General features: G+C 45.8%; 1 protein-coding gene across 2 annotated transcripts in view; it reads right to left on the minus strand.

Moving 5' to 3' along the window:
• Nucleotides 1-15,940, minus strand: part of epha3 (eph receptor A3) — a 107,367-nt gene that overhangs the window by 30,129 nt on the left and 61,298 nt on the right. For both annotated transcript variants that reach the window (XM_064310338.1, XM_064310339.1), the window contains exons 5-8: nucleotides 12,044-12,376; nucleotides 7,980-8,104; nucleotides 2,033-2,195; nucleotides 380-482 (exon numbers count right to left, since the gene is read on the minus strand). In XM_064310338.1, the coding sequence (XP_064166408.1) occupies nucleotides 380-482; nucleotides 2,033-2,195; nucleotides 7,980-8,104; nucleotides 12,044-12,376 (724 nt within the window). The remainder of the gene's footprint in view (nucleotides 1-379; nucleotides 483-2,032; nucleotides 2,196-7,979; nucleotides 8,105-12,043; nucleotides 12,377-15,940) is intronic.

The raw sequence follows: 15,940 nt of genomic DNA on the forward strand, positions 1-15,940 counted from the left end.
GAACAATATTTTGCAGGCTTTATAACGTGTTTATGCACCCTCCTCAGCCTGCACTGTCAAGACTGTGCTCTACGATACCTGTCACCCCCATCTCTCTACCCTATATTATGAAGGCCAACAGGATGAGAAATAATATACAGCCCGCCATCCATGTCTGCCATGAACTTGCATATCCATGTAACAACATGAGGGAAATTGTTCATGTAATCACGCGTGTCCTTGTATCAGAAGACGGGGGAAGGTCATGTAATCATGAACGCCCATGTATCAGGTAAGGAGGCAAGGTCAGGTCATGATGCATGAGGGCTGCATTTAGACCGCAGGGCTGAGTGGAGCGGCAGGTTTGTATGTCATTATGCATGTGTTAGGCAGCACTGACCTGCTGACTATGATGTACACCACCACAGTCAGGAGGATGATGGCCACGGCCGAGGAGATGGCGATCAGCACCACCTGACTGTTCTCACTGGAGATAGAGAAGGCTGTGGAGAGAACAGAGGGATGCAGCACAGTCAACATCAGTGAATAGCTTAGTGTTTCAACATTCACCATTACTGACTGGAATAATGTATGACTTCCAATTTTAAAGAAAATGATGTCAGTATCAGTCAAAATGATGATGACTGAATCATAGCTTAAATTACTGAAGTTTTTACTGAGCATATCCACAATGGGAATCCCCAATACTTTCTTCCAAAAACATTGTTCATAAAAGCAGTGGACTCAAACACTCATGGAAGGAGGGAATGTACAAAATTAATCCTAATGCTTCATGTTCTTTGTCATTCTGTTGCCGATTTGAATTAAAAATTTCACAAAACCTTCAGTGTTCTCTGAACAATTAATTCTTCCAACGCTGAATTTTATTTAGAACATACGGTACAACAGTCTTATGCAGGACAAACCCACGCATTCGTGACAAACAAAAAGAATAGTGAAATGAAATGAAGCTGTTTTTGCTGTGCCATATGCTTCAGTATTCACAGGGAAGTGAGACACCGTTCCCAGGCTGCATTATGAGAATGGCAGAGGAAGTCAATTAAAAGGCCCCAAACTGCGTCCTGTAAAAATGCTGACAGAGAACTGCTCCGATAGGATTGCATGTGAAAGGAAACCCCTGATTCATACAGCACAGTGATTTTCACCCATTGTTTACATAGCCATTTAGGCTACAGAAATTACAGGCAGCAGCTTAATAGGTTACACATTCATCCAAAAAATAAAATTTCTGCATTAGTATGCTATTGGTAGAGAACGATTTCTTTTTAAATGTTTCAGAAGCGAGCAGGAGGCTGGAGCTCGACTATTCTGCTTCTCTGGATATCTGCTGTTAGTTAGCTGATGGATCTTACAAGAGGAGCAGCGTGCCCGAAAACTAGTCTGCAAGTCTGTGTGAGTGTCGGGCAAGACTCTACTGCTGTACTCTTGAGCCAAGCAATTAACCTGATCTGCTTCACTAAATATCTAGCAGCAAGAGTTGGAAAAAAACCCAAATAAGCTATATAAGATGTGTAAAATGTGTACGGCCATTCCAAATCAGAGATTGAGGAGGGAGGACTCCGGGAATACAACAGAGAAGTCTGCCAACGTGATTGATAGGGAGGACTCTCAGTACACGGGTAGAGGAGTCTTTTCGTATTTTGGGGGGCGGGGGAGTCTATGAGCACAATGCTGGGAGTGGTCTGAGAGAGCTTGAATGGGGAGGCACAAAAACTGTGGCAATAAAAACATCCACGAAAGCTGAAATAATACCAAAAAACTCCCTGTAATCCTCAGCAAAGCACACTAATAATGCCCTCCATATGATTTGAAAAGCTTGCCATCATACATCACTGAATGGTTAAAATTGATACTGTTCAATAAATTTAGTTTGTAACGATGACTTATATGACAGTGTGACGAGTGATGATGATCCCACTGAACACAGGAATGATTTTTTGTTATGAACTATATGGTCTCACCTGGGGAAAGGGGAACCCCAGGTGAGTTTGACAGGAAGTGACATGCAGTGAGAAGTGAAGGCGGTGCTTACAGTCAGGGCTGGTCTCAAACTCAAACTTTCGGCTGCTGGCTCCGTACCCAGCGGCTGTCCGTGCCCGAATCTGCAGTAGGTAGGTCGTGTCTGGCTTCAGGCCGCCAAGAGTCACATTGGTGCCCTTTGACCTCAGGATGGTGTAGCTTGTCTCTTGCTCCTGCTTTAAGGATCAAAAGAGACATAGAGAGTGAGTGAACACATTGAAACAAAATCAGAAAGAAGCATGCTGAAAGATCAAATGGGACGCACTCTACACAGACCAAGCACACTACACTCAGATCAGGGAGAAGCATGCTAAAACAAGTTCAGGGAGTCTGAGAGGACCACAATAGGGAGGACCACACTAAAGCCAGAACAGGGAAAAACCTGATCTGTTAGAGGCAAAATAACTGGACCCAAGAGTCAGAAACAAAAATGTTTGAACTAGATATGAGATAAAGAAATTAAAACCGGATCAGGGGAAAGCACATTAAAACCAGATAAGAGAGAAGCTCGTGAAAACAAGACCGGAGAGAAGCATATTAAAACCAGATCAGGGGGAAGTGTGTTTAAAACCAGGTAAAAGAGATGCAGGTTAAAACCAGTTCAGATAGAAACCCATTAAACCAGATCAGAGAGAAGCACATTAAAGCCAGGTCAGAGGAAGGGTCCGCTTGGCGTTCTGGGCTCACTGCCTGCTGACGACACGAGTGGACACCGCGCCAAGAGCTTGATACGCCGAGTCAGTCCCCAGAGCGCGAAATGTGAGTTTATAATCAGGTGCGGCCCCCGACTGCAGGAGACCATGCCAGCTCCTCTTGATTAATCGCCACCTTTATTTTTTACAGCTTTCCTAAGGATCTGCAGCGCGCCGATCATCCTTACCGGAGAAACGGCGCAGGATTTATAGTCCGCCTTTATGCTGCAGCCATTGTTTCCAGATGTGCCTTTAACTGGGGGCAGGGGGGGTGTAAGACAGGCGGAATGAAAGGGGGGGGGGGAGGCTCAGATGGCAGGAACGCAGGGTCGGGGAGAATAAAAGAGCTCTTTTGTTTAACGCCGGTCTCTCGCTCGCCGCGATCATACCGGACAACCACCCCGCACCTCTCACATGCCACGGTGTGTCTCGTTTTTCAGACAGGCACAGGGATGTGTGCTCTCCATGGATCTCCCAAAGCTCAACATGATGAAGGGATATCAGCAGTACATCTACATGTTTAAGAAATTTATGGGAAATTACGTTCGTAATTAGAGAATAGAGGTTCGGTTTTTAAAAGTCCTTGATAAGAATCATTTCTTAAATGTGAGGCTAAATTGAATTTTGTTTGTTTGACCATGGGCCAAGTCTGAAATTATTTCAAAATGAAAATATGACACAAGATTCTTTGAAATCGATACGCTATATCAAAGTTGTTTGCAGGCGTGCTGCCTGCAAAGCCTTCACACTTATGCTTTGCTAAATAAATGCTGCCTTGCACATATTATCCTTTTCCCAGGACATAAACATGATGCCAAATCGCTGAAACTAACTCGAAGTGACACTGAACAAGTACAACACTAATGAGAGATACGTGGAACAGATTAATCACGCCAACCATGTGGTCCTTTCCGTTTCCTCCATTACTTCCTCAAGCAAACTTAAGAAGTGATTCAGATTGAGAAATTTTACACACAGCTCACTACCCTGGCAACCTTCAACCATCTAATGGAGCGCATCAGGTTTTAACGACAACAGGAGTCCTTCAAGCTGAAATTCGGTCTCGATCTCCAGGCAGACGAAAGCGATACCTCGGCGTTGCGCGATATGTTTCTTCGTTTAAGCCATAAATCTTTTCGCAGGTTGTCACCCCTCTTTCTGCTCGGGACACGATGTGATCCTTCTGAAAATCACACACAGGTGTGTCCCAAGTCTCCAGGGCGATGTCTTTACCGCACGCCCACGGCCACGTCCGCTCTCCTCGCACATCCGAGCCCGACAAAGCCCGTGATTTTTTACCTTCCTACATGCATGGTTATTAATGAACAAACACATCCCTTGTTTTGCTTTGAGAACATAAATACTTGAATCCACAGCCATAGCCTTGAGCTCAACCAGAAAGAGGAACTGTGTAAATACAAGAAGCATTTCAGCTTGCATTCCCTCGGTCAAAGCTTGCACGTAAATAAACACTTTCTGATTGGAGGGTTTTTTCCCCTTTTTCCCATCTCTTTCAGATGATAAATATGATAAAAATGGAAAAATAATCACAGAAGAGTTTTCCCACAATCTTCATTTTCATTAAGATTTTTGAAAATCCTTGGCGTCATATCATAGGTCTGAGGTTCCTTGGGATAAACAGGTTTGTCAAGTTCATGGACAATACAACTTCACATGGTTATGACTAGGATTCCCATATTTGGAAACACTTGTATTAAAAAGCTTGTTACACCATGAGACCAAAAGTTTGTCCTTTATATTCATTCATGAAAGTATTTTTTTCCTTCATTGAATTCATTCTGATAGTAACCTGGTGATAACACAAATGGAACTTAGTTTAATAGAGGCAGGCTTTCCAAGTGGTGGACCACTGCTCACAGGAATGTTTCGCTGTCTGTGATGGGAACAATTTTAGTCTTTTGGGAAAAGGAAGGACATCCCGTTTGGTTTATTGATGGCACGTGGCCAACACTGATTGACTGTAAACAGTAGGTTATTTCTAATCCAGGAACCAATGCATTTTTAAGCCTTTCTTAGGAACTGCACTCATTTAGCTAGCACAGTGTGTTAGCCTGTCAGGATTCCTGTGGCGGGCTTGAAACCTGTCTGTAAATTTGGGGCCCCCTCTCCCTGGTATGTGGGTGGTGGGCTGCAGAGCAGTCTGTCATCCTCTGCCAAGCTTAATCAAGAAGCATCTTTGAGTAAACCCCAGCCCTTTTCAGCCCAGAAGCCTCTATTGTTACCCTGTGGAGTCCTTCACACCCAGCAAGCCTTCACACCTCCAGTCCACTCGGTCTTTCGAAGGTGTCAGCGACTGTTTTAACCTCACGATGGGAGTGTGTAGTTTCATGAACCTCACAATGCTGTTCCTACAATACGCAGATTTTTTTGAATAACTGGTTTGAGCCAATCAATATGCTTTGCTCTCCACAGTGAAATACTTGTCAGTGGTTCTTGTCAGTGAGCTCATGGTGGCTTCTCCAATAGCCTCACTCTTCCATCTCCTCCGCGATTCCTAGGGCCCGCTCTGCCCAGCATCCCATCCCATGTCCGCTGGCCAGTGGGTGAACCCCCAAGCCAAGAGCCTTCAGCGTCACTGTGACAGTTTAAAGGGATTATGGCTGAAGGCCTTACTAATCACTCTGAAGAAAGGCCTCTGAAGGTCAAAACAGCCCTGCAGATGATCCTCCTCACTGACATATCGAGTGCTGCCACTAGCAGGGGCCTCCATCTTGAGAAATCTGCAGGACTGTCCATGCCCAGAAAGGATGACTTTATATCTTCCCTGAACAAGCTCGTAAAATGTGGCAGAAAAACAGCTTGGAAGAGCACCCGAAAGGGCCATCGCTCTTTCAGTGATTAAAAATGCCACCAAGGCTAATTCCAGTATCAAATGTCACCAATAGTTCATCGAGCACCCCGCGGAAGGGCCGTAATTTGCTCTGTGCTAATTTTCACACTGAGACCTCGAAGACACATTTATTGTCAGTAATAAAGCCGCACTCCATTAGAGCAGGCCTTTCACCCGCCTCTCGGAAAACATCCCGGAGCAGGGGAGTGAATGTCGGAGGTGAAGTCCAAGCCCTCTAAGTCAGAGAACCCTGCTCGGGTCATTTCATAAGGAAAGCTTCTTTTCATTTCCTTGCAGGCCAGATGCTGCAGAGAAAAGAAAAGGAACAAGCAACATATGCCAAGTGACCACATGCAGCTATGACAGTCCACTTCATACCAGTATAAAAACGGATGAACAGCAAAAGAATACTTGAAAGTTGTAATAAGACAACTTTGAAAACTGAACTAGAACCCAAACTCCAAAAGAAGTAAAAAAAAAAACATAGGAAAATGCATGCGTTGATATCTGTTTATGTGAATATGCGTATCTGTGTGCGGGCTGCTTGCTGTGTGTGTGAGTGTATGTGCATGTATGTGTGTAGCTGCCTGTATTTTCTGTTAATGTGCATGTGTGGCCACAGAGCTCAGTCATTTACCTGCTGGAGTAAGGAAATGTGTTTTTTTTTTTCTTCCTGCGGGACAACTCTGGCCAGTTGCCATTAGAAACTGCTACAGAGCTTTCTTTCACACTCTCAGATCCCCTGCCAGTTCGAGAGAGGAGAGTCCCACAGGGTTGGGCCTGCTGCAGTGCCAGACCCTGGCTGGGAGACCCATTACCCACTTCACTCAGGACGTCTGAACGTCCGCACCCTGACAGGCGCAGGGAGACGAGCGGCGGCCCTTTAGCCGGGGCTGCTGGGGGGGGTGAGGGACGCAGCTGAGCAGGAAAGTCCTGCCCACAGAAGCTCCACACACCAGAGAGCCGGGGGCACAGGCACCCCAGCCCCAATGGCAGGTGCTTCCCCCTGCGCCGCGCTAACCGCTCACAAGTTCAAACACACCCCGGGAGCGGGGCAGCAGGGATTGGGTTTCCAGCTCCACACTCCGGCCTGGGAGAACACTCCTGTGCTGTGAGGAAATGTGTTCAAGATGAGAGGCTCCCATGATCAAGTGTCGCCGCGGTTTCGTACGTTGGCGAATATCGGATCAGCCGCTGCGGTCGGGAGAGAGGTGGCGGAGTGTATCCCCTGTATGCTTGTTCATGTCTATTATCGCGGAGAGAGAAATCTGTCACCAGTCACAGGTAGCAGTTTGAGCATGGCATTCTGCTCCTGACTCTCACCGCTCGGGGGGAGGAGATTTGCTGTAACACTCTGTTTGGGGAGGGGTTTCAGTGTAACGCACCACTGCTGACAATGATAAAGCAGGCTCTCACTGCAGAGAAGAGCGACTAATGAAGCCATTTCCAGCTTTTGGAAATCTCCAAAATGTTCAGCTTTACAAATGAGTATCACCACAAAATAAAGGCAGAATTACATTAATATTAAAACTGAATCGGTCTTCTTCCCTTTAACAGGGGAACATGATACTAATATGAGGTCTCTGATACAACCGTAAAAACAGGTAACCAGTGATCAAAACCATATAGACCTAAATATAAAACACACAATTCAACATGAGTGATAACTGCACATCGCTGTGAAATGACTGTGGAGCTGGATCCAATCTGAGGATCACTCAAAAACATCATCGGCGCAGCTACCTTCTTTCTCCTCAGGAACACTGTTTCCCGACTCCCCTAAACCAGCTGCTGGAACGATGTTCAGGTTTTTATTACCTCTACACTCCATTACTGTAATGCGCTTCTCCTGCCAACCCAAATGCGTATTGCAAATCCTTCAATAACTTCAAAATGCTACAGCTACAATTCTAGCAGACAATTCTAGCAGAGAGACCCCCCCCCCCCCATCGGTTTCCCATTACATTTAGCATTGATTTTAAAATAGTCCTCCTTGCCTTCTGTATGAACCAATAAACAATCTTGTCCATGACACCTCCCTGAATGGTTAGCTCTTTAACCCCAGTCTTTCTCAGCCCCCTGGCCCATATAGAGCTCTGTTCTCCTGGTTCTACTCCAGGTGACTTGGACACAGCCCCTGTTGCTAGGGTGCTATGCTGTAGCTCTGTTCTGGGATTTAAAATACCAGTTCCCTCTCTGGCTCAAGCTCACCAAACATGCTTTACAATACATGTCCTCAACAAGTATTGATAAATACATTCTGAATGTAAGTACCTCAATAGCCCTACATGCTTTTTATTACCACTACTATCACTATTACCACTATTACCACCACCACTACTAATGTAATTATTATTTTGAATCCTGTTAATTGCTCATTATATTGTGCAGAAACAGATTGCCTGTTCTTCACTCACCTTCTCATAGTATTTGACTTCATAGTCCAGGATGATTCCATTGGGCCTCTCTGGCTCCAGCCAAGACAGGGAGATGCTGTTTCGGGACGTCCTGTCCTTCTTGATGATGGTGACTGGGGATGGAGCTGCAGGGGCGAAGGGAGGTGGGGGGGGGGGGGTAGAGATAGGAAGAGGGATGAAGATAAACAGGAGGGTTATTGTCCAACTTACTTACAGACCACAGTACAACCATGTATGGTCAACACTGACAGGTTCTTTGGATCTATTGTTTTTACTTTGGGATGAACCCTCTAAGTAGGTGGCAAGATAAAGTTTTGGACAAAGTGCAAATCAGACTAATGTGTGGAGGGGACGTTCTGGCAGAAGGAAATAATTAGGGTCAGACACTGAATGGAGGAAAGAGAGATGTGCAGAGAAAGTGATCAATAGAGCGAGAAAGATGGTGTAAGAAAGACAGAAAAAAAATCTCAAATAAGATAAAGAAATAAACTATGAATGAAATTTTATATAGAATGAAGGAAACATGACGGAGAGAGAAAGCATTCAGTCATCAAAGCCTTTCTGGACACCCACTACTCTCAAGCAGAGGCTTCAGAAATCTGACCCTCCCCATGCCATGGAGGTCCTCCTCCAGAGGGGGCAGCAGAGAGCACAATCCTGTGCATACCCCACTCACCCCCACACCTCCACCCTCCAATGTCCCTACACCCAGGTGCCCACGTGGTCCCAATCTTCTCCCGCGACTCTCGTTCTCCCCCCCTCCTCTCATTTTTCCCTTTCGTTCTCTTTTTTTACGGCTCTCTAATTACCATGCAGCGCTGCGAAGGCATATGACCGGCCCACATTTCCATTTTATTAGGCCACAAGAAGAAAAACAAAAAAAAACATGTTGTTCTTTGAAACGTCTGAGCATTTCCTGATTGCAATCATGCAGCTTCAGAACGCTTTGGCAGTTAATGAATCCAGATGGACAGAGTCTGTTAGCGCTCTCTCTGGCGTCCCCCTCTTCACCCGGCAGCGCGGGCAGGATGAGGGCTTTATGGTGCGCTTTATAGTAGCCGTGATTTACACCGTCTGCGCCGTGCAGTAGACTCATCTGACGCGCGGTGTCTGCCCCTGCTCTCTCCCAGATCAGATAGTCCACAGAGGCCTCAGAACACAGAGTACACACAATTTGAACGGCTCCCCTGAGAGTGTGAGGGGAAAATAAGTTATGGAGTCAGAGAAGGTTTTGCTGCTGAATTAGAGGAAAATGTGCTGGTTTGCTGTCTTTTGAAGACCCTCTTCCAGTACCCTACCACAGGACTACCACATGTACAGCAGGATTTGTTACCAGTACTACTTTCACAGTCTCTAAGGAGAGTCTACACAAGTCAATCACTGTCCTCCACACGGTGCCGTGGATTCGGTTGAGGTACAGTGTCATGTGTGTGTGTGTGTTAATGAATTACTTACAAAAAACTTACATAAGTTACAGGACAGGTGTGCCCTCTTGTAATTTTCCCTGTCTCATCACATTACATCACAAAACAGTGGGCAGAGACTATTATTCAGATTGGCCTCTCTGAAGAGTGTCATTTTGGGGTTTCCCAGGTGAACAGTCCATGCAGGTGGAACAGTGAGGAGGGGACGGCTGCAGGGACTCGCCCGTACACACCATACCAGGTTTCAGCTCTCCAGGTTCACAGGTAAAGTACAGAACAGGAGAGCATGAGATTACTGTGGGTGGAGCTAGCGGGTGTAGTGATGAGAGATGGTGTAGGTGAAGCTCATCTTCATGCTCAGGGGTCACAGTGCACGTCTCCCCAGTATAAGCTCACAAGGTCTCAGGGCGAGGCGCCAGAGCACTGGGGGCTGCAGTGAGAGGATGCAGGATTTCGGATTTCATACATTTCCGTCCATCTTTATTTTATAAAGCCATGAAGGTAACCGGACTACTGTATAAGGAAGTCCTGGAGGGGTCTCACACTTACTGAGAGCCTATGCATTTACATCCTGCAGAGAAAATGTATCCACATGAAACATATTCTCTTTAACTAAGTCTGCTCCCCTCCCCTTCCCTATTTCACCTTCTCCCCCACACTTTCTCTCTCTATTTAATACACAACCTACATATGCTCTCTCTCTCACTTTCTCTCTCTCTCTTTCTCTCAGTTTGGGTACTCTGTGGTGGGCTGCTGTAATAAAATACCCATTTAGGCTCTGTATTTATTTACAGTAGGAATGGGTGCTTTAGAGGGGATATTTCACCCAACTCCAATCTCTGGGCTCTGTGGCTGAGCTCAAAATCTAATGGAAAAGAAAGAGGAAACAGCCGGTGACATTTAAGCCGCTCACTGTTTGCGTGAGTGTGTGCGCATGTGTTTTTACGGGCATAGCCTCAAATCACACAAAGGGCACGAACACAGCCCTAATTGAGAAAAGTATAATCACCGTGCCCTGTAACTTGAAATATGATCGTTTTCACAGTATGGATAAACAGGAAAACCTCCCTCCATGTGCGTTTGCTCTTGCTCCTCTCCGTCAGAGCGATAAGAGCCAAGTTGAGAGGCAGTTGGCGGAGAGCTGGAATCTGTGTTTACTGCCCACCCACATGAAAGCTGAATAACGCATCACTTCAAAGCCAGTGCAACCCGCAGCACAGTCCAGAGCAAGCCACTGCTGCACTGCTGCGCATGGGGACATGCAGTCTGCGCAGATGGCAGTCCATGCTGCAGATTTCTGTACTGGAGCTGGGGGACCTTACGGAGCAGGCTCTGAGCACCACCAGAGCTTTCCGAGGACCAAAAACAGCAGGGACGGGTGGGCCGAGTCTCACAGAAAGGGCGGGAGACTCAGCAGAGTGGGCTCACAGGCGGTGCTATTGTGCTTCTGCACCTCTGGAGGTTCAGTTCTCCTTGCCCCCAAGACCTCTGAGCTCAGGACTAGAACCTCAACACAATGTGAATATTATAAAATGTGCAGGCAACAAAATAAAATAAAAAAATAAATAAATCACTGAATCCCACTTACATCCCTCACAGTTTTGAGCACAATGGCTCATTCATGCAATTTGCACTTAGTACTGATTTTGAACCGGTACCTTGGCACCCTTGTGCACCTCCTCTGTCTCTTTCATTTCAGCTCCAGCATTTTGTGGTTTACACATTAAATGCTCCATACAGGCAAGGGGAACCCCAGCCCAAAGAGTATACACACACATCCCATGTGCTTAAAAGTCAGACTGTTTAAACAGAAGGGAATCTTCACCATACAATTTTGCTGCTCAACATTAAAAAAAGGATTTTTGGGTATTGGAGAACCAGCACAGATGTGTGGGTGCAAACTCATTTTTTGACACTCAGCTGCCGTTGATACCCCGGCTTGTAGAAACCCATTTGTCTTGTCACATTGATGTTCACAGCATGGTAGGACACAATATATATCAGGAAAAACCAATGTTCTCTCACCATGGGAATAAGGAGCGATAAAAGGAGTCTAAAGCAAAGTCAAGCGGTTCCTGTGGAGAAAAGGCTGCGGGGCTGTTAATCTTGGGCCTATGATCTGTTCATCCACTTACTCTACAGTACATAGAACTCCTGTGCCTTTTAGACCCCTCTTAAATCCATGCCATGAATCACCTCCCGGCCCCTTCCACCGTCGCCATTAAACGGCGGTACGGAACTGACAGTGCACAACGCCTCGCTGAAGACAAAAAGGGGCGCCCCCACGCCCAGCCACAAGGGAAACTGGACCCCGATCGGGAGCAGATGGGCCTGTGTATGAGGGTCCTGGCGGAGAGATGAGACCTTCAGACAGGAGCGCCGAGTTCCAGTGTGTAAAAACCGGAATGCCGCGTTCCGGCAGCTCGGATACCGAGGGAAATAAAATAAAAACGAAGGAATCCAAAGATTTGAGGCAACCAATGCATGTAGACATCTGGATGTTAATTTATTGACAGTAAAGAGTAAAGAGTGAGAGATGAAAGACATTGCTTGGTGGACATAGAATTTGTTGTAAAAAGAGGTAATGTAGCTATGTGAATCACGTAAACCGTGAATGACAAGACTGAGGAGAGGCCTCACCTGCTTGGTTTGTCGTTATGGTGACGGCAGCGAACTGGCGGTGGGCGGATGCGAGGGCGGAGACTCCGTTCACCGCCTCGATCTCAAAGGTGTAGTTGGTGTGGGCCAGCAGGTCGGTGACGGTCACCGTGGTGTTGCCGAGGCCGGTGGGGCGGGGCAGGAAGCGGACCGCCCCCCGGCAGGGCTCGCACTGCCGGCCTGGCAGGCACCGCTTGCACACCACGTTGTACGTCACATCTCTCCTGCCACCCGCGTCCGCCGGCCAGGTCCAGTCCAGGATGACCGACGTCTCGTTAATGACCGAGATCACATTCCGAGGGACTGACGGTGGACCTGCCAACACAGATAAAGGGTCACAAGACTTTACACTTACAAAATTATTCGGTCAAGCCTAAATAGCCTAAATATATACAAACACCTTATAAACAAACGGCAATAATTTAGGAGGTATTACTGTTGGTATTAAAAGTGAAAAACAGCTACTAGCACACATAAAATGTTCGGCTAAATCGTTTCAGAATTTTTTTTCTCTGATACAGATAATGTAATCCCTTTTGGACACATATAAACCCTGTTAGAGACTGAAAAGTGAAAGGTGTGAAAGCAGTGTAATTATGCAGAGCAACAGGACTCGGCGAGACATTTTCCTGTCAGGTCTGTGAAGCCTCTGCTTTTGGAGCCAAATTCTGTGGTTATGTAGAAACGCATTCACTGACAGCATTCTTAAGTGTGTTCACACCTCTCCAACACCTGACCAGAGAGCTGAGTCTCAAACATGTGCTGAGCTTCATATGCAGCTCAACGAGGGGACTCACAAATGCCCAGTTAAGCAGCAACATTGTTAGCGAGCGATGTGACACGTGGCTGCAAAGCTGACAGGTCGTTAGAAACTTCTGTAAATATCAAAAATATTCTTCATCGCACACAAAAACTGGGTCAATCAAAAACTAATCTGAATCTGAAACCCCGGAAGGTGAACTATAAATATCCATTTACCAGCAGTCCCAGACCCACTTCTTCTGTAAAGGGCAACAGGATCTCTCCAGTCAATGAAAGCCTGTCACAGACATGATTTAACTATTATAACTAATTAAGATAGAGTTCCCAACAGCTTTTAAATGGGACATCAATGATGGAAAGGGAACTAATGAAAAATGGAATGATTATTAGCGGATGAACAGCTCAGCTATATGTCCAACCATAATACAACCACCCAGGCTGCAATACTGAAGTCTACACCTGCGCTGATATGAGTGCTTTATGGAAACCCACTTCCTGTTTACAATGGCCCCGGTCAGCACATGTCATTAATACACTGGGAAGTGAAATTAGCCAAACATGATGGTTATATCAATCTTCCACTCTTCCCAGGACAGAAAAGAGACAGAACAGAAGTTGAGCCAGTGAGTTTTCAGCATGATTGGAATAGCAGGCAACAGAAGGCAGTGACAACCGGCATGAGGGGCTCTTGAACGAAACCTCAGTGATCACGGAAAAGGCGAAAGGCGACCGGCAGGACACCAATTTACCACAAACCTCAAATTTAGTTTGACATAAAAAATGAAATGTTTTCACTACGAACGTACCTTCTGAGTATTTCCAGAATTTAATGTCAGGCCTATGGGCATAATTACTAAGGGACTAGACCAAAATTATTCCTGCTGCTTTGCCGAGGAGAGGAAAGGTGGAGGGGGGGTGGTTAGGGGCACATGGTGGGGATTGAGTTACGCAATTTTAAAAAAGCAGAGTCTTGGTTTGTTTGATTTGAAATGAAGAATTTAGGCTTCTCCGGAGTCTCGTTGTGCTGGGCTGCAGGGAGGTTTCCTGTATCTCACTGTGAGCACGCTCAAACGCAGATTCTGATGGTCTGTGGGCGGTTGAGGCACACCAGGTGACCCTTCTGAGGGAATTGGTTTTATATAGCATGTAATCCGCTGCTTAACAGTGGAAAAAAGTCTCCAGCTTTTCATTATTCCACAGCTCACCGTGCTTCACACAAGCTCCCCGGTTCCCCTGTTTCAGTAAGACAACAGACCACAACAAGCAAGGCCACTGGATTACGGGCCACATACAACCAGATTAGCCCTCCCCCTCACATGTAGGAGGAGCCCAGATTAGCCCTCCCCCTCACACGGAGGAGGAGCTGTATTTTGCACGGGGGGGGGGGGGGGATTCTGGAGGGGGTTTCATGTCACTTCCACATCCACATAATTGGAATTGACTCTTTCACTCTTTTACACCAACTGCAGTACAGTGCTTAAGGCTTTACCAGATCTTTTAACGTACTCTTATTTTGAAAAATACAGTGACCTTTTAAAAGTGCAGACCTGCACAGTTTAAATCATACATAATTGTTGGTACAGTTTTAACAGGTTATCACTGTGATGATGAAACTGGGAAGTGCTAAGCTGCCTAATGAGATCGTATAGCTGCCATTAACCTCCCTGTAGTTTAGGCTTGTCCTTTCCCTTTTTTACTGCTTATTTAACTGCATGCAGCTCCATATAAACCCATCAGCCTAGCAGAAATGCAAAATGAGCAAGCATAAAAAGTGCATGTTATTGGAAAAATGCTTAATTAGTAGAAAGAGAGAGAGAGGCAGAGAAAGAGTATATCAAATACAGAGAGAGCAAGAAAGGGAAAGCTGAGGGGGTGGAGATCAGACTTTGTTAAAGTGAACATGTTTCATGTAGATAAATATTCTCTACAGGATGTAAATTCAAAGGCTCCCAGTCAAGCATATTATTCACAGCTCTACAGAGCTGCGTGATTTGGTACGACAGCCCTTTCCACTTTCAGCTAAAATGTTAGACTCATTAATGCAGTCATCAAGAAGGATTTCTGCCCATGAATTAATTTAAAGCAGATGATAGATATAGATTTAAAGGTTGGTACGGGAAGCAAAGAAGCAATTGGAAATGGAAGCCTACATTTTGATTAGCTGTAGTAAGTGTAGCCTATTTGTGCCAGACCTTTTAATCAAAAGGTCTTCAACAAATATTCACATAGACAGCTAAAACCCTTCACAGGAAGACCTGGGTAAAACAAAATCAGATGTAGGATCACTGTTGATCCTGGCCACCTGTTCCGAAAGCGTTAAAAAAATTTGTTGACATGCTGGTATCTAACATCTTTGCCTGTGTGCAAGGTATCTTATGATAAGATATGCGTGCATGAATGCAAGAACGTTGACGGGTTTGCGGGTGGCGGCAGAGTGTTGAGTCCCGACAGAGTGAATTTTTGAAGGGAGAAGAAATACGTTCCACTACTCAGACCTCAAACTCACTGCTGGATACTGCTTTGACCACAGACAGAGGGGCTCACTGACCCTATACAGGACACTGACCACACGCAGAGGAGCTCACAGACCATGTACACACAGGGACTCACTGTGGGACACTGGCCACAGACGGAGGAGCTCTGCTATAACTACAGACAAGCTTGCTGCACAAGATTGTAGCATGGTATGGAAACATTGTCTTGTGATGACATTGCTAGTTTGAAACCACATACTTAGAACATTTTCCTATGTAAAAATTCTGAATTCTGAATTCAGACCTATTCAGAATTTAGCTGGAATCCAGCAGTTCAGGTATGGTAAAAATAAAAACCCCAGTGTTCCATCAATGCTGCTCGTTGGTACTGATATTGGACTGATCTACTTGGATTGGGGTAAGAGAATGAATTCAATTACTGTATTCAGTTATGACACTGTGATCTGCATACAGTGCAACAAAGTGTGATTTTCTCCAGATATGCAACAACATGCAGATTCCTCTCTGCGCCTAATCGCAATGTTGAGGCAAATGACTCATCAGTGCAGCCTTGCATATTGTGGATGAAGCCTGACGTACAACAGGGCAGCATCTCTCAGTGAGAACCTTCCACTCGCATTCA

Source organism: Anguilla rostrata, chromosome 15 (genome assembly GCF_018555375.3).
Source record: "Anguilla rostrata isolate EN2019 chromosome 15, ASM1855537v3, whole genome shotgun sequence".
Lineage (NCBI taxonomy): Eukaryota > Metazoa > Chordata > Actinopteri > Anguilliformes > Anguillidae > Anguilla > Anguilla rostrata.